General features: G+C 47.7%; 1 protein-coding gene across 11 annotated transcripts in view; it reads left to right on the forward strand.

The window, feature by feature from the left end:
* Positions 1-23,072, forward strand: part of EXTL3 (exostosin like glycosyltransferase 3) — a 109,816-nt gene that overhangs the window by 64,866 nt on the left and 21,878 nt on the right. For 7 of the 11 annotated variants that reach the window (XM_021392390.1, XM_021392391.1, XM_021392389.1 and 4 more), the window contains 2 exons: positions 13,514-13,637; positions 17,397-19,966. In XM_021392390.1, the coding sequence (XP_021248065.1) occupies positions 17,819-19,966 (2,148 nt within the window). In that variant the 5' untranslated portion in view covers positions 13,514-13,637; positions 17,397-17,818. The remainder of the gene's footprint in view (positions 1-13,513; positions 13,638-17,396; positions 19,967-23,072) is intronic. The other 4 variants (XM_021392398.1, XM_021392396.1, XM_021392397.1 and 1 more) reach the window with 1 other exon arrangement.

Consider the following 23,072-nt stretch of genomic DNA (forward strand, 5'->3'; position numbering starts at 1 on the left):
AGATAGCATGGAAGAAGCTGCTGTCTGGGAGGGCTGCACTGCTGCCTTCTGCAAGTTAGGAGTGCCACAGCTTGTTTGGCACAGGACCTATATGGCCTTCACCTGCCTTTTCCTTTATGTCCTGCATGTATTGCCTAGCTGGGTAAGATTTGTTTGTTTGTTTGAAGATCTGCCAGGTACTGATCTGTTCATGCTAGATCACAGCTTCTGTATTTTGGTGTGCAGTCTGGTAGCTCCCTGGCATTTAAGCCTCACATCTGGGGAAAAAAAAAACAGGGAGATTCATCCAGTAATTTGGAACTTTATTATATTCTGAAGTACAAGGTGGAAAGTCCTGGTTTTCTGCTATGTGGTTTGTTTGTAAGGCACGGCTGGTCCTTCCGTATGGTAGGAAGAGCAGAACTACTGAGCAGGGTGCCTGGAGGAATTTAGATTCTGTAGCCTAATTTCAAGTGAATATACTCTACGTGTTCGTGGGATGCCACTTGAGTGTCCTGAGGAAAGGCACATGCTTAAATAAGGCAGAATGGGAAACAAACTCTTCTGATGGATGGGAATGGAAGAAAAGTGCATTTTTTATCTTTATCAGGCAGTAGGATGCTGGCTGTTGTGTACGTGTGTGACTGCCCTCCACTGGTTGAAATTAAGATGACCTTACTTTATCAGACTTTTTTTTTTCCCCCCAAAGGTTAGTGTGTGTCTTCAGATGGACTTTGGGGAGAGGCAGGAGCATATGAGGTGCAGGGCTGGGTCGTCCAGAAATGGTCACTGTGACCAATCACCCAGGATCTGCAAAGTCACCCTGGGCAAGAGGGAACTTGGAGCTGGGGAAGCAGGAAGCTTGTCCGGTGTCAGGGGATCCACAGAAGCAGAATCTTCACCAAACATGGCCAAAGATTGCAGAGAGGAGCAGGTGCTTGCAGCGAGGTAACCAGAGCTTCTGGAGGGTGTAAGCAGCACGTGTTGCTGTAAGATATGGCACCGAGCAATGTCAGTGAGGTCTGGCAACCTGCGGGGCACTCTCGCCTCCAAATGAGCAGCACACCTCTTGCCTCATGGTCCGTTCAGTGGAGTAGGCTTGAGTTATATATATATCAGGCTAGGGATTCTGTGACGGTATTAATTACAAAACAATTTGCTGACCTTCAGTTTCACAAAAATACATCTAAAAGTGACTTTCCCAGCACTTAAATGGCTGTTCCAGTCAAGAGGTGGAGGTTTTGAGGATTTAAGAGAAGAGCATCTGGCACTGGGATGTCCACCCTGGAGTGAGCGTTGTGCTGTGCCCTTGAAGGCTGCTGATGTCCCCTGAGTCGGGTAACCCTGATCAGCGAAACTAGAGACCAGTGTTGTTCTTCTTTTGGATCAAGACCGGCTAAATTGAGAAGATGGCTTGTGACTTGATGGACCACACTAAGGATGAAAACTCTGCTCTGAAATGCTTTCCGAATGTGTGTGCTACGAGCTAGGTAATTCTTGTCTTCTACGGATTTTGGTTAGACTGCTGATACAGTAAGCTGAAAGGAAAATGAATCTGAAAAAATAGCTTTCGACTTTGGTCAAACTCAATAGTTGCTCTTTCCAGTGGGAACAGAAGAGCTGATTTCCTTTCAGGACCCAAAAGTGAGTTTTCAGAAGGATAAAGCATTTAAAAAAAAAAAAAAAAGAAAGCAGAAGCCCTACTGACACCTTGAATTCAAGGGCAAAGTCTGAGCCATTCTTTTTTCTTCCTGCTGAAGCAACCAGAAGAGTCCAGTCTGGAGTGTGCACACCTTGTGTACATCTCTGTGTAGGATTCATGAAGGGATTTGGGGAAATGATGATGTAGTGGTTGAAGGGAGAGGTGGGAGCAGAGGAATCTTTAAAATGTCCTTCAGTGTTGACCCAGTGCATTGAAGCTCAGAACGTTGCTCTCACGGATGCTTATCACCTCCTACAGGTATTAAGTCTTAGGACAGCACTGAAGCACCTTGAATTTTAATATGAAAGTGGTGTTTGTGTCTTAATTGACCGTGTGCATTCCTCTGTTAACCTCTAGGGAGAAGGAGGAGATTTCCTCCCATCTCCAGCTCACCAAATTAATAAAGAGCTAATGAAGAGTTTGTTTTTTAACTATACGTTAGAGCTTTATCCATTTCAGATACCTCCAGGAATGACTTTCAACTTCTCTTTGGCATTTCTCTAAATCATAAAACAAAGGAGACTGGGAGGGAACACTGGAGGTCTCTAATCCAGTGTCAAAGTAAAGCTGACCATGAAGGTGAGTCGTGTTGCTTGATGCTTTGTCTGGTTGAGGTTTGACCCTTGCTGGAGCTGGAGGGTTGGCCACGTCTCAGGCTCCTGTTCCCATGGTTTGGTTTTCACCTGTCTACCCATTTCTTGGGAGGCTATGACAAAAGCCTTGCTGAAGTCAAGGTGGTCAATGCCAGCTGCACTCCTCTCACCTACCAAGCTGATTGCTTTGTTGTATGGGGCCACTGAATTGGTGAGGGTACACTTCGCCCACGTACATCTGTGCTGTTCCCGGTTCCCCTTTCTGGCCATGGAAAGGGCTTCCCAGAAGATTCACTCTATCCACCCTTGCTCACAGGTTGCTGCTTCCATGTAGGGGCTGGGCGAGGTGAATACAGCCATTCCAGCTGCATTGCCATCCTCTTCATTCCTGCAGATGTTCTCCAGAGCAAACTTTTGTTGTCACGGTTAATGCTTGGAAACTTACTGCAGATAACTTTGGCTTCATCTTGGCTGCTCCAAGGCTTTCATTGCCTTAGCTAGTACTTTGCAATTGCTTAGGGGCACTTAAGTTGTTAGTGTGTTTAAATAAAGGGATTAATTTCAAGCATCCCACTGCTAAAACGGTATGTTCAAATTTTGACGAAGTCTTGCTTTCCTCATCAGGTGCCAGCAGGCTGTGCAAACCAGTTAACTTGTATCAGCTAAATGGACTGTAACTCCTGGTGAGCAGTGCTGAGCTCTCCTGCATCGATTCACCTGTGCCAGGCAGTGGAAGCAATTACCTGGGCTCCATGCAGAATCAACAGAGGGGGTCCTGTGGCACGGATACGGGGACATGCGTCAGGAGTGCCTGTCCTTTAAACACATTACTGCTTGATTTTATTGGTGATTCTGAGTATTTTAACCTTTCCGTGCCTCTGTTTCCCTGCCTATAAATTACTTGTCTTCCTTTTGGGTTATTGAGGACTGCTTAGCTATAATGTAGAAAATGCTGTCAAGGTAGGGTGCCGAGCGAATACAAACTATTTTATTTTTAGTGCCTTTTGAAATCTTGGACTTTTTGTTCTCCCTTTTATCTATCTGTCTCTCTTTTTAATCACACAAAATGGAAAGAAACCCAATCCCAGCTGTTGCTGGAGAAGAATCATTAGGCTCATCCAGCTGGCTCTCCTGGGGCCAGTGTGGGTTGTGTGGAGTGATGAGGGGTCTTTCACTTCTGACAGCTCTCTTCATTGATCCAAGGGGGAAGGGCTATTTTTAGGTAAATGGACATCAGGCAGTGCTGCAAGGGAGCTGGGTTATTTTTGGAAACCCATCAGCAACAGTTTTGGCGGGTCCTAATGCAAATTTTGTCTTTGGTTGGGCTGTCTCATTCGGTAGGGTCAGTTTCCAAGGATGTGGGGGTGATTTGTTGAGCTTGTTTTGCAGTCGGAATCTGGGGGATTAACTCCCAGTAAACCAAGTGGTGACTGAGCTGAAGATCTTGGGGCAGAGGATGAAGCTCAATGTGTGGAGTCCGTCTGGAGTAGGGACAAACCCATGGAGATACCCTCTAGAAGGAACACGCAGAAGACTCGGTGCTGGTAGTGGCCATGCTACAGGGTTGGGTGTGCACTACCCCTTGCTTCAGTGCATTGCAGAAGGATGATGACATCTCAGTTTTCCTTAGCCTTTTTCAGAAGCATTTTGGGATAGCTGTTTTAGGCTGACTTGGTGTTTGGAGCTTGCTGATGTTGTGCAGAACCATCACGTGCTGCAGGTACAGGTGGGAGCCTGGGGGGCAATGGCCAGGCCTGTACCTTTGTTACTCAGAGAGCTGGCAAAGCCCAAGCAGAAAACATTGTGGATGTGATATAGTAGCACATTACCTGCCTTCTCTCAGCCTAATTTCAGAGGTCAGAACATGCTCTCACCTGAGTTTTTCAGGCCTTTCATACAGCATGTGTAGGCCATTACATAAAATTAGCTTGCTGCTTGGGGAAAGCTGGTATTAGCTCTGTGTTAGGACTCTTTTCAAAGCTCTCAGCGATCATTTACTTGATGGGCTCCTATTCAAGCTTATAGGTACAAGGCAGAAAATGGAAGACAAATAGCATCTGATACTGCTTCCTGACAGAGGTGAAAAATTGAGTGGGCTTTTTTGACAGAATTTCTGCTCTTTTGGGGTATTTTTTTGGTGGTGGTTTTTCTTTTCTTACCTGTATGGATCTCTAATGGCACTTTCGTAGCCATGTCGTGGAGCTCCTGTAGAGCGGGACTGATTTTTAATTTCCCCAAACTTCCTGATGATCCAGCACTGGGAAGAGGAACGTGATTCTGAAGCAAGCTTAAATTGTAAAGCACATTCAGATCTGCTAAGCAACAGCATTGACACGTTTAAATAAATCTGCTGTTGAGTAATACAGAGTGACATATTGAGAGCAATTAAAAAAAAAAAAAAGCACAAATTTGGGAAATTACTGGAATGGAAACAGAGCATAGAGGACGTCTGATAAAAGAGAGGGAGGGCTACTTCACAAAAGGAGTGTGTTGGAGAACAAGAATAGCCATCAGGAGGGGTGAGACAATAGTGGGAGTGTGAATTGATGCTGAAATTGTCTCTTGGCAGGAGGGTCCTGGTGATGGTGCTTCTCTGCCAGCGCTGATGGCCACAAGGATTGAAGAGATTTTACTGCCTAGTTCAGAGAGGAGCATGTGGTGGGACACGACACAAAGAGAGAAGGAGGGGGATTGGAAGGTGGTGTTCGTACTCCTGCAGCTTTCTTACTGTGTGCTGAAGGGGGTCAGGCTTCTGTTGTACCCATCACTATAGAGCTGTGCAGCACTGCATTGGTGAAGGAAGGCACAGGTGGAATTTGGAGCTGGTGGGAGAAAACAACTTGTAGAGCTCAGCTGTGGAACGCATTGCTGCAAGAAGGTGTGAAGCCAAGTGCTTGACGTAGTTTTCCTTTTTTTTTTTTCTTTCCTTTCTTATTTTTTAAACAGTTCAGACTTTGTACTGGGAAGAACGTACGTGATTGATTGGTCCAGAGAAGCATTTTGGTGAGAAGCTCTCTTCTTCGAGGTCTCACGCAACTCTGGTGATTAGGGGAAAAATTGTTCTGAATCAGCTGTTCTGTGATTATGATGTACGAGTATTTGGCACCAAAGCAGCTGGAAATGGGTGCTTAGGAGTAAGGGCTGAAGGGAAGGGATCATTGGTTGGGTCTAATAGAGCCATCTCCGTGCTTCTTTATTATTTTACTGGAGTCTGTGCAGTCAAATGGAGTCGAGGATTTTGTGGCTATCTTAATGACTTTGTTCCAGGCTGATGCCTCGTGTCTGTCTGTGTGGCATGGTTGCAGCAGGGTTGGTGGCTCTGCTCCGAGCCCTTCCAGGCTCGCAGGCAGCTTTCCCAAGCCCTGACAACATCTCCTTTTCATGGCTGGGCACCAGGTACTTACTCTGGGCACGAGCAGCTTTTGTCCAGTGGATGACAACATTCAGCTTACATGTCAGCCAATGCTATTAAGCATAAAAGGGAGATAGCTGTGCTGTCCTTTGGTATATTTTTGAGATCTGTTGCTATTTGTGGCTCAAGCCGTGGAGGGAAGATTGAGTCTGCACAGCATGAAAGATGCTCACTCTGCTCTCCTGTCCATAGTAACTGATGGAAGTGACCAGAAGAGAGATTGGTGGCTTCCTTGTGCATCAGGAGCTTTCGGCATCCGTTCAGCAAGTGGTTCCTGAGGATGGCCTGAGCTGGAAGTGCTCTGGTCTTTGGGATGATGGCTGGCAGGCGGTGTTGGAAGCCATTGCTTTCTCTGCATGAGTGCTTGGCTGGCAGAGGATCCCACTGCCCCTTTCTGAAATGCTCTGAGGATATCTGGCCCCGCTCACCCAGCAAAAACAGCTGCTGTGCATTGGAGATTCCTGCCTGGAGTCTTTTTAAGCCCAGTGCCTTCCAGCCAGAGTGAGTTCCACCTTCCCAAATGCACTTCCTCTGCTAACATTTGGATTGTTCTCACCTTCTGTTGGGAGCTGGCAGGTGGGGCTGTGCTGGTTCAGGTCAGTGGTGCAGTCCACAAAGCGCAGAGCGTATCCACCAGATCCACAGCACATGATTTCTCTGGGAAGTTTTTCCCTGGCCCGTGGAAGTGCATTAGTGATGTTAACTCTTTGAAACCTTGTCAGCTCTCAGACCTGCGCTGCACATCCTGCTGCCAGCTCCTAGAAGCTGTAGAGCCATTCACTTTGCAAAATTGCAGCAGTTTGAAGCAGCTGCCCCAGTATCACCACTCTGCAGTGGATGAACAGCTAAAGCATTTGGGCACTGTATGATTAGATCGAACAAATTGTCTCAAAGCCACAAGATGTTCAGCTGGGCTGCTTGTTCAATAACAGCTAATAAGGATTTCTTTAAAAAGACACTATTGCTTAGCATTACGTTCTTTAATCTCGTTACAGTGTTCTAATAAAGTCAGACTTTGGCATCTAGTCCGATGCCTTCCAATAACTTTTGAACCCATCAGCTGTTTTCACTCGGGTTAGGAGGATACAGCTCACCAAAGCATTAACTCCCAGTAAATGCCCTGGAAATAGAAAAATGAAGTTCTCTGCAGGGTTTTGGAGAGCCCCATGAAAGCCCGAAGGCATCGGCCAGTAAGAATCGAGGCTCCATTTGTGCTGGTGCTCCCAGAAGAACTTGTATGGGGCTGCCCTGAGACAACAGATCATATTTTTCTCCCAGTGCAGTGCTGTGCATTGCAGGGTCTGTTAAAAAGTGCCAGAGTGCATTAATCATCTTTCCAGCTGTTTCCCTAGCAAGCTACCAGGACGCAGTTAGGTTTGGGAGTGCAGTTGGGAAGTTCCTTTGGACCAGGCTGTCTGCTTGACAGGTTTTTGGTTTCAAAGGCAGGGGATTTTAAAAAAGAAAACAAAATCTCACACAAGGAGTCACGCTTTGGCGCGTTGGCCTGCGAGGCAGCGTTGAAGCTAAAAGCTCCATTAGTGGGTTTCAACTTACCCAGCTTAAATCCTTCCCCGAGGATTGCTCATGTTCTGCAGAATTACAGGGTTTGGCGTGATAGTGTTTTCCCCTTTATTTCTCCCTTTTGCACTTTTTTTTTTTTTTCATAGTGTGAACAGTCAAAACAGCAGCAAAGCTCGAGGGCTGGCACGGGAATTGCGGCTCTGTTAGAGCAAGCATGGGCAGTCCCTGACACAAGGTGCTCTCTCAGGTTAAATGTTAGGAAAAAAATTATTCTCCTGAAGAGCGGTGCTGCAGTGGCACAGGCTGCCCAGGGAGGTGGTGGGGTCACCGTCCCTGGGGGTGTTCCAGAACCGTGGGGATGTGGCACTGAGGGACGTGGTCAGTGGGCACGGTGGGGTGGGCTGGGGTTGGACTTGGAGTTCTTAGAGATCTTTTCCAACCTGAATGATTCTGTGATTCTGTTTAGGAACATGCTTAGTGGACGTGGTGGTGATGGGTTGATGGTTGGACTTGGGGATCTTATTGGTGTTTTCCAGCCTTAATGATTCTTTGATTCTAAGGAGAAGGAGATGAGTGGTGCTCACAACTTCAGAAGTGATGAATGGCAATAGAAGAACCAGGCACCATGCACCTGCCTGCGGACTGCTGGCTGTTTGCTAGCCCGCTGGGAAGCAGGAGGCTGGAGGTAGGGGCACAGAGGGCAGGTTTGCATGGGTGAGCCAAATATATGGGCTGAGAGCACTGAGCTGTGCGGGGTGTAGGAGGCACAGTGGGGAGGCGGAGGACTGGGAGAGGGAACATCAGAGATGGCGAGATGGGGAAGGTGGGATCCTGGCAGCAGCAGAGTGAAGGTGGTCAGAGGCAGGCAAAGAAAGTGATGTCGGCAGCTGCATTTCGTGCGGCTACTCCTGTATCCTGCAGCTGTTCATTAGAAATTCTGTTTATGCCACAGGGAGTTTTGGAGTCTCTGAAGCTGACACAGTTTTAATAGACAAAGACATTTTGAGTGCAGCACATCTGCTCTGGGATGCTAAGGAACAGCCTCCATGCTGCAGTGCCATTGGTGGAAGCGTTTCATCATGCTGCTTTTATTTTAAGACCTCCTCGCTTTTATCCTAAAAAGTAATTTTTGAGGTCAAAAGAAGTGCTGCGTCTGCTCGTTAGGTTTGCAGCCATTTAGCAGTCCTGTCTTACTGCTCCTCATATCCCTGAGTTCCCAGCCTTGAGAGTGTGCAGGATCCCCTTCACTCTGAAGGATCCCAAAGCCTTTCAGAGTAGGGGCCCAGCTCAGAGGTGCAGGAGTTTGGTAAGGAATGTGCAGTGGGGATGTGGGGGTGGAGAACATCTCAGTGTGAGTATGGGATCACACTTGTGCTCCTGGGGTGTGGGGGCTGGTGGTGCCTTCTGAGCTCGGGGCATGAGCTGGGAGCCACAGCAGTCCAAATAACATGTCAGAGTTATGTATGGCAGGAATTTAATAAAACCAGGGTGTTTTGCCATTAAGGAGTTGGTTTTTCTTTTTCTCACCAAAACTGAAAACTTTTCAGAGAGGAAGAAAAACTTAAAGGGCAGTGGTGAAGCTGCAAAGAGAGGGGAACCCCACTGGGAACCTCAGCATGGGCCGCAGGGTGCACTAATACAGAGCTGCATTCTTAAAAAGGTGGCGAGTTGGTAAGATTTGATTTAACAATTTATTTCTAGGCAGACTCCATCTAACCCTTAGCTCAACTTTTCTGACCTGTGGCTTGCCAAATCCCATCTAATCTTGTTCAGTGATTGAGCCTCGCTTGTGCGGCTGTAAAGTTAATTCCTTCCTTCACCTCCAGCGATGGCCAAGTTCCTTCCATCCTTCTTCCCCTGATCTTTCTTAGGCCTTCATTAAGCAGAACAGCTACACAACTGGGCTGCAGCAGCCCTTTCTTACTGCACGTGTCCCCCAGTGTTCCTTGTCTTTCCTTTCCTGTCCGTCCTTTTCCCTATCTATTATGGCAGCAGTCCCTGCTTTTCCCTGAATGTGCAGCAGAACTGAATGTCTTCCATCCTTCCCCTTTTAGGGTCTGGATGGTAGTGTTCCCCAAACACACAGCTTGACTTGACACTAGGTTTGCTGCTCGCGTTTCTTGCAAGCAAAGCAGTGGGCAGCACCGACGAACCAGCATGCAGCAGGCATTAAATTAGCCAGCGTTTCAAACCCAGGCAACAACTTCGTTTTGTCAAAATTTAATTATCGTGCGTTCTGCTAGTGCTTATCTTCCATCATACACTTTTCCGCTGTTAATAACCTTGTTATGCACTCCCACAAGCTTCAGGCACCGTGTTTTGTTCTTTATTTTTAACTTCCACATCTGCACATCCTACCCTGGGTGCGCACTGCCCAGGCTCCCATTGGCTGGGCTGCAAACATCTGCTCTGCAAGGATGGCCTCTCCCAGCTCCAGTCACCCTCCCGTCTTCCTCTTTGCTAAGCACAACTCCACTAATTAGCTTTCATTTCTTTTTTTAAGCCATCATACCATTGTTCTAGCTGGCAGAGATCGTTACAGCAGGAGGCTGCAGGCTGCATTGCTTTCAGCCAGCACACAGGCTCCTTACAGTGGAGGCATGGCTGGGAGTGCACTTTGTGATGCTGTGAGGTTGTAAGGATGGGCTGTGCTCTGGGGAGCTCTCAGGTTGAGCTAAGGAAAGGGCAGAATATCCTTGTTGGTCCCTTCCAACTCAGGATGTTCCACGGTTAGATTTATTTTTGTCCCATAGCTGCACTTAAACTCAATAATCCTTCTGCCCTGGGATGAGGACAGGATGGCTGCTCCCCAGATGGCAGGTTTTGTTGGCAGTGAGACTTCTCCAGTTCAGTTTCTCTGAATGGTGCATTTCCATTCTCATGCGTGACCAAATCTACATGGCTATATGTGGTCCCAGGTCTACCCAAGCAGGAGTGCCACCAGTGTGACAAAGGTAGCTCAAGGAGGAAAGGTTTAGATTGGATGTCGGGGAAGTTCTTTACAGAGAGAGTGGTGAGGTGCTGGAACAGGCTGCCCAGAGAGGCTGTGGATGCCCCGTCCCTGGAGGTGTTGAAGGCCAGGTTGGATGGGGACCTGAGCAGCCTGGTCTAGCACCAGATCTGGAGGTTGGCAGCCCTGCCTGTGGCAGGGGGGTTGGAGCTTGATGACCCTCGGGTTCCCTTCCAGCACAAGCCATTCTGTGATTCTAAGGCAGCGTGGCTGGGATGCTGGCAGAGTTCAAACAAGCCCAGTGGAGGTGGTGGCACAATTATCTGGTGACGTCTTTCTCCTGAAACTTCTGCAGGCAGCGAAGATGCTGCACTCCTTCCTGCTGTGTTATCCACCTGTGAGTACAGTAGAAAGGCATTTCGTGTCCCTTGCCTAATTGGGAACGTGTGACTGGAGTGTCTGGTGTTGAGAAACGGGTTTGTTACCCGCAGGGACCCTATTTGAATCGAGTTCAAATTAATAGAGTGCTGGCAATAGTTGTGTTTGTGCATCTGAATTTCTCGTTTGCCTCGTAATGAACTGTGTCGGATAAGAATGCGCCTGCTGTATAAATATGGGTGATTACAGCGCGTCGGGTAATTTAGTTATTTGGCATGATTGATCGGGCTGTCTGAAACAGAGCGGCCTCCACTTCCGTGGCGATGAAACGTTCTCCAAAAAGTGCAGAAGGCCGGCAGCTCGCTGCCTACCCCCTGCATCGGAGGCTCCTCTGGGAGGAGGGACAAGGCTGCTGCGAGATGGAGGTGGGAAGACCTCCTTGGGAGCCCCTCCGTGGAGATGCTGTCTCCACCCTGCGTGCATAAAATGGGACAGCTTTACAAAATTCCCTTTGGGATGTTTTCCCTAGGGACCCTCCCTGCTAAGCGAGCTGACGTTAAACGCTGTGTTTCTGCGCTGTTCAGGCAAATACTGCCTTTTATCTTATAACTTAACCAGGATGAAGAAATTGTAAAATTGTGCTTAATTACAACTTGAAGCGTCTGTCTGAGATCTGGAGGCTGGATTCCGCCGTGCGCTTTTTTGCTGCCAAGGAGGCGGTGCTGGTGGTGTGCAGGGAGGTGAGAGGGGTTTGTATTTTAGTTCTGGGGAAAATAACATCCCGGGGCTATCTGGGACTCAAAGCCACAATGAATCCCAAGCACTGGAGCTGTCTCACGGTCAGCATTGGGAACAGCAGCCCGTTCCTCCTGGCTGGAGCTGACCTCTGCGTGCATCTCTCGTACGACTGGCTCTTTGCTGTGGTTTTACCTCCAGACAGTTCCTGTTCATTAATTGCTTCCAGGTAAAAGCAGAAATAGCCTTCTCCTCCTCCCACACCTAATTTATCCCTTTCAGCAACAAACAAGACAGCAATCGTGCACCTACTCCTCAAGCAGATTGTGCACGTGATGGAGCAAGGTACCCACTTCCTCAGTTTGCTTCCCAAAGTGCCCAAAAATCTTTTAGGACTTAATAAATGGGAGCACAGCGAGCAGTATGACACAGCCACTCTGACTGTCTGTATTTACCGGGTTCCTTGTAAAGCTCTGCCCTGCGATTCCTTGCTCAGAGACTGGGAGGTTGAAGAGCTTTGTGTTCAGGTTGTTCTGCCGTTCAGTGCTGCAAAACATAAAAGGATTCACTTGTAAGCTGTGTACTTCTTTGTACAGAGAAGTGCTCGTGTGCAGCCTGGAAGAATAAATAAAACAATACTCCTGCTTTATTACTGGAAAACAACACTAAATAATAAATTTAAGAACTAAAAGCTCTATATGTAAAGTAGATTGCACGATGCATTATGCAAAAAGCAAGAAGGTACTGGGAGAAAGAAAGCACTGGAAGAAGGCAGGCTGGAAGATGGATGGTTTTGCAGAGAGGACAGTTAGATGTGGATTGAATCCCAAGCTGGCACAAGCTCTGTAGTGACCTTGGACAAGTTGTCGTGCAATAAGTTTGGTTGGAGAGGACCTCCTGGAAGTCTCTGAATCTGGGTTTTGGATGTCTTTTTGCCCCCTATCAAAGGGGCCTGCTTTGTTGAAGCAGGTAGTGGCCATGTACTTGTTCCTTCAGCCAGTGCTGAGGCCCTGGAAGGTCTGACTGGGGGGGATTTGGGGTTGCAGGGAGTCAGGAAGAGGAGCCCATGCTCCTGACCCTTTTAGTCCTTCTCTCCTTTCTGTTCCTGCCCCAGCCGTCTACTGCACTTCTCCCAACTCTCCCTCTCCTTTTCTTCATTTCCTTCCTGTGATGATGAAGCAGCTCAACCTCGAGAGAGCAACACTTGGTTTTACTTACGTGACTTGGTTCTCTTCTGGGGTTCAGTTTCCTTGTTCATCAGTCATAAGCTCTCAAAAGCATCAGCTGAAGTACAAGCCAAGCTACTTCATGGGGACTTGCCTGTTGGGGTTGGTTGGCTGCTGATTCTTCCCGGTTTTCTTGCCCTGTAACATCAGAAGTGGAAACTGCTTTTGAGGAAGTCTGATCCTGAACCTGAGGTTCCACAACCAGCATCAAGGAGTTCTACACAGGGTTAGAAAGCTGCTCTCCAAGGTTTTTTGTCCTCGAGTGCCACTTCTGAACCACTCCAAATACCTCTCTCTAAATCCCTGTGTATTCCATTCAGGTTGCAATTCTCACCCTTGTCCAGATGAACTGCAGGGTCTCTTTCTGCCTCCAGACACCATGTAAGTGTTTGGAGCTGAGTGCAGGGAGCAAGGCTGGAAGCAGGTTTGGCTCCACACGGAGCAGGAACGTTTTGTGTTCGGGATAAAAGCTTTATAAAGCGGAGGGTGCAGTTTATCCCCTGAACGCAGAGATTACAAGATGTTTTACTGGTTCTGTGTTGCAGCGTTGATCTTTGCCTAGGAGTATTTCTCTGTACCTGTGAGCTCCCGAGATGCTACAAATCCCCAGCCATGATCCTTTAGGCTGCGGCACGCAAAGCATTTCAGAGTGAATTTTCCATCTGCTGCTTTTAAAGATCTGCTCTCAAACGAACCTTAAAGCACGCACCTAATAGATTTGCTTTCCTTGTTCAATTGCGGGAGGAAAATCCTCTAAATGCTCCTGTTCCAAAAGCGATTGGAGATTTGGAGCGTAATCCTATTCTTTATGAGAATTAGGAAGTTGAAAGTTGTCGTTGCTGGAGGGCTGTTTTGTGTTCGTTTCTTTTCCATTTCACTGGAAACGCTCTTGTTGCCAAGAAAGGAGGGTGGCAATGTGCCGTATCTTCTTGGTTTAGCGAAAAGATAACGGTTTACCCTTTTTGCTGCTTTTAAAAAAAAAAAAAAAATGTGATTTTTATTTGATTTCATTTTTAGTGCTGGTGAAAAAGAGACTTGGCAATAGAAACGGTCTGTTCGAGACAGGAGAGAGAAGCAAAGAAGCCACTAGCACGGCGCCCTGACTGGCACAGTTCATCAGGAGGGAGCCTGCATGACAGAGGTGGGTCCTGAGGTTCATCCTCAAAAAGAGCCCCAGCACAGGGGGATGTTTCTGGTGACAGCATTGCAGTGATGACTGCAGGCTCATCAGCTGGAACCGAAAGAGACTGACGATGGGTAGAGGTGCACACAGAGAGTCTGGGAGCTCTGATTTGTCAGATGTAGGATCCCTGTAGGTTTTCCTCCTGGGTTGCTCGTTGCAGTCTGTTGCACCTGTGACATCATACTCCACACGGCCATCTACCTCTAGGTATGCTCTGGAGGACAGTGAGTTTAAACTTTTCACACTCTTCTCAGATACGCTGAGAAAAGGACAATATTTCATATTGTGTGGGGAGATGGACAGGAGGAGGTACAAGCAGGGAGGGACAGGAGTGCTCATGTGTCTGCAGAGGGGCTTTTGTTACTGCACACTTGCAGAGCCACGGGGGCAATGACTTCACTAGCGCCCAGCCTGGCTCTTTCTGCTAGAAATGCAAAAAGCAGGAGAACCCCAAAGGTTCCTGTAACTGTGCTGGCACGGAGAACGCCCACTGGGGGAAAAGCTGGGAAAATACCCCTGGATTTGAACAAAGGTGTGGCGGCGTGCATGGGCAGCAATTTAGTTTTGCAGCCCTGTGCTGTGGGAGAAGGAACTGCAGCGTGCAGGCGCGTCATGCCAAAGAAGTCGGTCAGATTGGCATTTGGGAAGAGGCTGTGGTAATTATTGAGCTTCTGATTTCCCAGGAGCTCTTCTTTGCCTCTTTTTTGTGTGCCTGTAATTAGGTCTATCAGGCAGCAACGTCGTGTTAAAATGTCAACAGGAGTTTCTCAGTGCGGGACTAGGTTGGGACTAAATGGTGCTAGGGAGGGAGAGCCCAGCAACTGATACATTTCTCCTCCTCCCAGACTTCTTTTTGGGAACGATGGAAATCAGCAGTCTTTTTCACCAGGGCAGCTTATTCCTTTTAAATAAAACACTGAAGTCTCCCTTGGTAAAACAGCAGATTGGGTTTTTTCCTTCGTTATTAGGACTTGGAAAAAAATTAAAAACTGTGTGTTACAACCTCAGGCTCTATCTAGTTGATGAGGAATAAAGTCTTAGTCTGAAAGAATGTCTAAAGTGCTTTCTTTATCGCCAGCACATATTTCATACTGACAGTCAATACTTTTAACTGATCCCAAGCCATGCATGTTGCATTTCACATCCCTCCACAGCCTCCTCCGTTCTCTCCTGTGTGGTCTTTTCTGAGCTAACGGCAGAGTTCATTTGTCAGCTTCAGGTTTCTGAGCACACAGATTGTTTTAATTCGCAGCCCTCGTTTTTAGGCCAGGAGGATAAAGTTTGTTCTGTGCCTACTGAAGGAGCGGGACCAGAGGAGCCATTGGAAGGATTAGATGGCAGAACAGCTGCAGAGGATCATGTGTGGGGTGATGGCCTGGATTTAGCTTTCCAAGGACACCAGTTGCCATTTTAGGGAGCCCACTTTGCCACTTCATCACTGTTTGGAGCTCGTACATGGGCAGAGCTGCTAAAATGGAACAAGGTTTAGATGCAGTCTAAACTGATGGTCCTTGGGACTGCCTTTACTGCCTGTGGGGCTGCAGTTTTCTCTGGCCAGGCAGAAGTAGCACGTGCTCACACCTCCTCTACCTTTTTCTGGTCACGTTTGTGTTCTCTTGTTTCTGTATTGTTTCAGCACCTCGCAGGATTTGACCATGTTCACTCCAGTGGCAGCCCCAAAGAAGAAACAGCGGGACTTATTTTCCCATGCACGCCTTGAAGTTGATCTGTTTCTTAGCTTTGCAGGTGTTCCAGTGAGCATGTGCTTTGGTGTTTCTCTCGGAAGCATTAATAGAGCAACTCTCATCTCCTGGCCAACTGCTTGCAGACAACTGTTTGCAATTGTAGGATCTTTGCAGCCCCTTTGAGACAGCGTTGAAATTGCAGGGACTGACCGGCTGTGCATGCATGGACAGTACCAGCATCAGCTTCCTTTCCTGAGGAGAGCTTAAAAATAAAATACAGGCTTTAAAAGCTTTTTTTCCTTTTGCCTTCAGTCAGTCAGCTGCTTTGTACACTGGTGCATGCTAAAACCCTTCTGTTGTGTAGCAGCGGTCCCAGTGGCACGATGCAGGCGTGCTGCTATGGCCAGGGCTTCCTGTGTCTGACTGACAGCCTCGTGCAGAGGAGCTGGGGATTTACATTCATCACCAGCCGCTCTCAGCCCAGGCAAATGGAGGCTGCTGCACAGAGAAGAGCATTAAAATGTTCTGCCAAGAGAGCCCAAGCCTCCCCCATCTGCCTGCACCGACCGCGCTGCCAAGGTCTGAGAAAGCTGATTTTGCCTTTTCCTGACTTTTTAGCCCTTTTATCCTCCCGGCTTTCTGAGATACACACCAGTGTCGTTTGCTAGGCAATGTTATGAATTTGAAAGCTGCTTTTATTTTCAGCTGCTGTGCATCTCCCAATTGCAGGTCCAGCTTGGGGTGGGATTCTCATTTAAACTACAGCATTACCTTACCACCAACAAATAGCCCAATAACAAAACAGACCTAGGAGCTCTGCGCTATTAGTCCGCTGGCTTCCCTTTAATTACAGTTTTTCCTGGTTAAAAATCAAATGTTCACTTCATTTTCCCAACGCGTTTGTGCACTATGCTGAATGTTATTCGTTCTCTGCTCCTGTAAGGTGAACTTCTGTTTTGCTTTGGCCTGTTTTCAGCTCTCTTGTAGCTGCAGTTTGCTTCCCCGCTGCCTTTCTGCCGATTCTCAATCAGTAAATGAGAGGACTATGAAATAGATGTAGTGAAAAAAGACCATCACCAGTGTAGGTGACTTTCCTCTAATTAAAAATTGAAGCGGAAATGAATAAGTTCCTCAGGAGGCTGTGCAGGAATTGACACTGTGCCCAATGCTGTATTCATCAGTGATGTGGGAAGTCCCATATATGAAAGAATATCCCAGAAACGCAGGGACCTTGAATGATGCTAATTAAAAGGCAGGGAGAGTTTCTTATAGCAGTACATGCATCTGGCTGAGTGCTGAATTTGTCATGTCCCTGTGTTTTAAGGCAGTAGTAGGTTTTTTGCTGCCAGTTTAGTGCCTTAGCCAGGCACTGTAGACAGGCACCATTTTCCAGTTTTGACCAGAAGTTCTCTCTCATGTGCAGCAGGCCTGCAGACATGTCACAGTCAACACTGAGTACGTTGTCTTTAAACTTCCTGTTGCAACGAATCAAAATTTTCCTGCAGGAAAGGAAAGCATAACAATTTGTCTAAAAATTCTTTATCAGCTCTAGTCATTAGACCAGAACAATAGCGATTATGCTCAGTTATGCAGCACGAATTTACAGCATTGCTGTGTCCCAGCATCACAACATACCATTAAAAGGGGGGTGGAGAGAGCAGGGGTACATTAATATCCCCGCTTAGCACGTAAGGGAAAAGGGACCTGCAGATGTTAGGCAGCTTCTCCAAGGTTTCACAGCAAGACAGTGGGTGAAATAGGAAACTGGATCCGGGGGCTGTGATTTTCTTGTCTGGCCACTGAAGCGTGCAACCCTAATGAAAAGCAGAGTGCTCAGAGAAGGCCACGTGTCCGGGTCTCATGAATCCCATCACTTTCTCAGGTTTACTACTGTTAGCCCCAGAGGTGCTAAACATGCTCAGAGGTTGCTCTTTTGTAGAGAGGACAGCTGGTTTTAAAATCTAGCAGTGTCTTAGGTCGCTACGGGGTCGTTTTGTTTGCATTGTCTGAATATGTGATTGTTCTCTTGTAGGAACAGCAGAGCATCAGCCACACAGCAGCGATGTGCCCAACGTTGGTACGAGTCTCTTCTGGCTCGTTCTCCACAATGGCTGGTGTCTCTGCATATTCATTGGATGGTAATGCAGGATGTCGAGAGCAACGGTAGAGTTTGCCTTGATCCCATCGTCTTTTTCCTCTGCTGGTGGAGCCTTTGCATCACCATGACAACGCCGTGACACTTCCAGCAGGTTACCTGCAGACCACGGGTGGGCAGAGTGTGGGCAAGGTCAAGTCCAACCGAGGAGCCATCGTCACAACAAGATGAAATTCCCGTTCTATTGGCTTCTCATTAAGGAGGCACAGTAACGTTTCTTTGTAGAGACTTGCTATACAAACTCTTTTGGTTATGGCTACTGATCCAACGTGACTGGGCAGGCAGTGACTTTTGAACTCATGACTGGATATACGATGTTGCGGAATGGGGGAGTGGGGAACGGAGGCCAGCCGTGGTTGTTGAGGTGGTCCAGTCGGATCCGGCTTACCTGGCTGAGTTTCATCCTCTTTGTCATCCTCGTCTTTTTTCCCCTTATTGGGCACTACTACCTGACAACCATCGATGACGCAGATGATGCTGGCAAGCGCATCTTTGGCCCTCGGACCGGCAACGAACTGTGCGAGGTGAAACATGTGCAAGACCTGTGCCGCATCCGCGAGTCGGTCAGCGAGGAGCTGCTGCAGCTGGAGGCCAAGCGGCAAGAGCTCAACAGTGAGATTGCCAAGCTCAACTTGAAGATTGAGGCTTGCAAAAAGAGCATCGAGAATGCCAAGCAGGACCTGCTGCAGCTGAAGAACGTCATCAGCCAGACTGAGCATTCCTACAAAGAACTGATGGCTCAGAACCAGCCAAAGCTCTCCTTGCCAATCCGGCTGCTGCCAGACAAAGACGATGCGACCTTCCCCCTGCCAAAATCCAACCGGAACTGCAGGCTGCACAATTGTTTTGACTACTCGCGATGCCCGCTGACATCTGGCTTTCCAGTCTACGTCTACAACAGTGACGATTACCCTTTTGGTAATTCCTTAGACCCTTTAATTAAACAAGCCTTTGAGGCGACTGTCAGAACTAATGTTTATGTTACTGAGAATGCAAATATTGCTTGTGTGTATATAATTTTAGTGGGGGAAATGCAAGAGCCCGTAATGCCAAAACCTACTGAACTAGAGCAACAGTTGCACTCTTTGCCATATTGGAGGACTGATGGACATAACCATCTCATCATCAATTTGTCGAGGAAATCGGAAACTCAGAACTTTCTTTACAACATCAGCACGGGGCGTGCCATGCTTGCCCAGTCTACATTTTACGATGTGCAGTATCGACCGGGGTTTGACATTGTGGTATCACCTCTGGTCCATGCTATGTCTGAACCCAACTTCCTAGAAATCCCACCCCAGGTGCCAGTCAAGCGTAAATATCTGTTTAGTTTCCAGGGGGAGAAGATTGAGTCTCTCAGATCTAGCCTGCAAGAAGTTCGCTCTTTCGAAGAGGAGATAGAAGGCAATGCCCCGGCTGACTACGACGATCGCATTATCACCACCCTGAAGGCTGTTCAGGACAGCAAGCTGGACTTTGTTTTGGTGGAGTTCACATGTAAGAACCAGCCTAAGGCGAGTCTGCCCACTGAGTGGGCTCTGTGTGGAGAAAGGGACGACAGACTAGAGCTACTGAAGCTATCTACTTTTGCACTGATAATCACCCCCGGGGACACCCGGTTAGTGATCTCCGCTGGGTGTGCCATGAGACTGTTTGAGGCTCTGGAAGTCGGAGCCATCCCGGTGGTTCTCGGAGAGCAAGTCCAGCTACCCTACAACGACGTGATCCGGTGGAACGAGGCAGCCTTAATCATACCAAAGCCACGTATCACAGAAGTGCACTTTCTTCTGCGAAGCATTTCTGACAACGATCTCCTTGCCATGAGGAGGCAGGGCCGCTTCTTGTGGGAGACCTACTTCTCCACCTCTGATAACGTGTTCAGCACAGTCTTGGCTATCATAAGGACTCGAATCCAAATCCCGGCCGCTCCTATCCGAGAAGAAACTGCTGTGGAAATACCCCACCGATCTGGCAAGGCTGCTGGTACAGACCCCAACATGGCAGACAACGGTGACCTGGACTTGGGGCCTGTGGAAACAGAACCACCCTATGCATCTCCCAAATATCTCCGCAACTTCACCCTCACAGCAATGGACATCTACAGGAATTGGAATTCCGCTCCGGGGCCTTTCCACCTCTTTCCCTATACTCCCTTTGACCCTGTTCTGCCATCGGAAGCGAAGTTTTTAGGGTCTGGGACTGGATTTCGACCAATAGGTGGAGGAGCAGGCGGCTCCGGGAAGGAGTTCCAGGCTGCTTTGGGTGGCAATGTCCCCCGGGAGCAGTTCACAGTGGTGATGCTAACTTATGAGCGGGAGGAAGTGTTGATGAACTCCCTAGAAAGGCTCAATGGTCTCCCGTACTTAAATAAAGTTGTGGTAGTGTGGAACTCTCCCAAGCTTCCCTCTGAGGATCTCTTATGGCCAGACATTGGTGTCCCGATCATGGTAAGAAAGATGTTGATATTATGGTCTGGCTTCCTGATGGGGTTTGTGTGTTCAAGTTGGCTGCAGCGGCTCTGAAGCGTGTCGGTGCAGCTTAGTCATCTGGGATAGCGTTCATCTCGCAGCCTTGTAGATGTCTGTACCTGATCTGGCCTCTTTATCAGTGGAGAAAAACAGGGAGATGAAAGCCGTGACTCATCTGGCCCATTTAGGTGTTTGCATGAGAATGCTTTGGCTTGTCTTCTCCGAACGCTGGTTTGAAACTCAGCGAGACAAACTGCTGTCATGAGAAATCAGTCTGCAGCCTTCTGCTTGTGAAGTTCTAAATGGTAAAAATCTGAGGTCTTTGCAGGTGCCGCGTATGTAGTGCTCTTGAAGCAATAACTGTGTGTATGGAGCCTGATAGGAATCCCAGGGCTTAGAGCTAGAGATTCCTTTTTATTGAAAATCTTTGCTTAGGCGTTTACGTATCACACTGTGAGGACAGGTGGCACCTTATAAATAGCTAAATAGGGACTGTTTCTGTGCTTTTCCTGATAAATCTTTCATGAAAACAAGAGAGGGACCCACTGAAGCTGTGCTGTGCAGGTGTTAAGGGCCTCAAAAGACATCTACCACTTTGTACTACAAGGGGTGGGGGAACGCATAAGCCGAGGCCAGCGTGACCGTGAGAATGTCTGTGCCCTGGAAGCAGCAGTGGGTTTGGGCTGGGTGTGGGCTGATTTCTTTCCCAGCCACGCTGAAGAAGCAACAACTTCAAAGACCGATGTCCCTTCTGGTGCCCAACTACTCACTTGCATATTGGCGCTGTTACTCTTAAGAAATTCATTCTCCTCTCTCTCAGAGGGTGGTGATGCACTGGAGCAGGTTGCCCAAGGAGGTTGTGGATGCCCCGTCCCTGGAAGCATTCAAGGCCAGGCTGGACGTGGCTCTGGGCAGCCTGGTCTAGTGGTTGGTGACCCTGCACTCAGCAGGGGGGGTTGAAACTCGATGATCTTTGAGGTCCTTTTCAACCCAGGCCATTCTATGATTCTATGAAATTAATATTAATTTCTTTATTTTAGGGATTCTCTGTTATCTCAGCATAACTTTCAGCACTGCCATTGGTCAGTATTAAATGTAAATCTCCAACTGCACTCTTAGAGGCTTTATGCTCGTGCTCTTCTAACAAGAAGCAACACTGTGTTGTTTGAATCCAGTCGTGTTTAGAGGACAAATGGAAGGATAATGCATTACGAATTAGGGAAGGGAAAAATAAAAAGGGAAGATGGTATTTAAATACGCAAACTGAGTGTGCTTTATGTGACAGGACGCTGCTAAACTTAATAGCAACGTGAGCTTTATGCTTCATGCAAAGAGATTCATTGATTTCATATTTTGTTTTATTATTATTGTGATGAATAAATCCTTCTGCTTGCATTTAAAAACCCTTATGGTCCGGGGACAATGAGGAGAGAAAATTGCTTGGATAATTGCAAAGTAATCTTTCACATTAGTCCTGTTGAATGCTTCAATGCTGTAAAATCTTTGCATTGTGCCTGCTTAAAAACTGTGTGTTCCTTCAGAGCTGAAGTGTGGGGATTGTTCTCTATGGGGAGCTAATGGGTGTTATTTGTGAAAGAAGAATGTGTTTGGTGATGGACATTAATGCTTTTCTTTTTTTTTTCCCTCTGCTCTCATTTGTGCATGGGTTGTGTGGGTACCCCACTTGATTTTTGGGGACCTTGACGCACGGAGCGGCTGCGTGCTTGGGTTTGTATGCAGCCAGGGATGGTTCAGCACCGTTTGGCTCAAGAGAAGATGTCTCCAAAAATGTCTATTTTGGGGTTTTGGATGGTAACTGTGTATTTGTTGCCAAGTTCTGGGACTTGGCTGGAGCATGGCAAGCTTTGGTCGGGTCCTTACGGAAGGCGCGTATTGCTCTGATGGTAGATGTGTTTTTTCTCCAGTTTTTCTAAATACCATGTTTTCTGGGATCCCAGTAAGAGCCTTAACCCTTTGCAGCTTCCAGACATCCATCTCACTAACGTGTATATCCACCTCCAGACTGGCTGGGAGCCTGTGAGTACTCATCTATGTGGTGTTGCAGAATCACAGAATCACAGGGTGGTTTGGGTTGGGAGTTAGAGCCCACCCAGCCCTAACCCCTGCCACAGGGACCCCTCCCATAGACCAGGCTGCTGATGCTGAAAGCAGCTGCAGCGCCGTGGCTTTCGTTTCATTGCAGGGAAATGTGTCTTTTGATGGGGAATATCCAATTCTCTCAGATCTTGAAGCGGTGCTGTGTCCTTGTATAACAGATAGGCACCAGAGATTTCTGGGTGCAAGGAATTGCCCTGAGTTTAATCACAAAGTGCAGAACTGTTTAGAGGGAAGGTGGGGGGAAGAGACGTGGCCGTGGGCAGATTCGGTGCCCCATGGTGATGCAGGTGGCTGCAGGCACCACCTGACCGCGACCCCAGAGCACAGCACCTGCAGCCAAGGTTATTGAGGCTAATTGCAGTGTAATGAGACAAAGCCATGCATGGATTGTGTCCTGGGTTGGGAGAGCCCCTCGAAGCATTGCCGCTGGTTGGCTCTAGCAGCAGGCTTGGTTGTTGCTTGGATGTACTTGGTTGTGCTTTGGTGTAAAGAATCACCATTGGATGGCTTCCTTGCTGGGCTGGCAAGAGCAAAGCTTGGAGCTGTGTTAGATCTTTGACTTGTTCATGGGTAATGAGATTAACAGGGCTACAGAACATACCTGTTCTCTTTAGTTCTATCTTTTATTGAGGTATAGATTTCTTCTGACGGCCTCAGTTCCTGGGTAAGACTCCTTAGCTGTGCGGGAGCCTGCGAATAAAAGATTCTGGCTCTGTACTGAGCTTGAAGTGACAGGGTAGAAATATAATTTAATGTAAAGATGTGTGTGTAGTCATTCAAGGTTGCCCTTGGAACAGATGTAGGTAGATTGCCCTTGAATTTGAAGTGCCTTTGTGCTATGCAAATTGTTCCCATCTCATGTTAAATAGCACCACAGCAAAAGAAAAAAAAAAAAAACCACAAAGGTTCCAAGTGAGTATTCTGTTTGTGCAGGTTTAAAAGCTTCCCTTCTGCAAGTGTTTGCACC

The sequence above is a fragment of the Numida meleagris genome, chromosome 3 (assembly GCF_002078875.1).
Source record: "Numida meleagris isolate 19003 breed g44 Domestic line chromosome 3, NumMel1.0, whole genome shotgun sequence".
Classification (NCBI taxonomy): Eukaryota; Metazoa; Chordata; class Aves; order Galliformes; family Numididae; genus Numida; species Numida meleagris.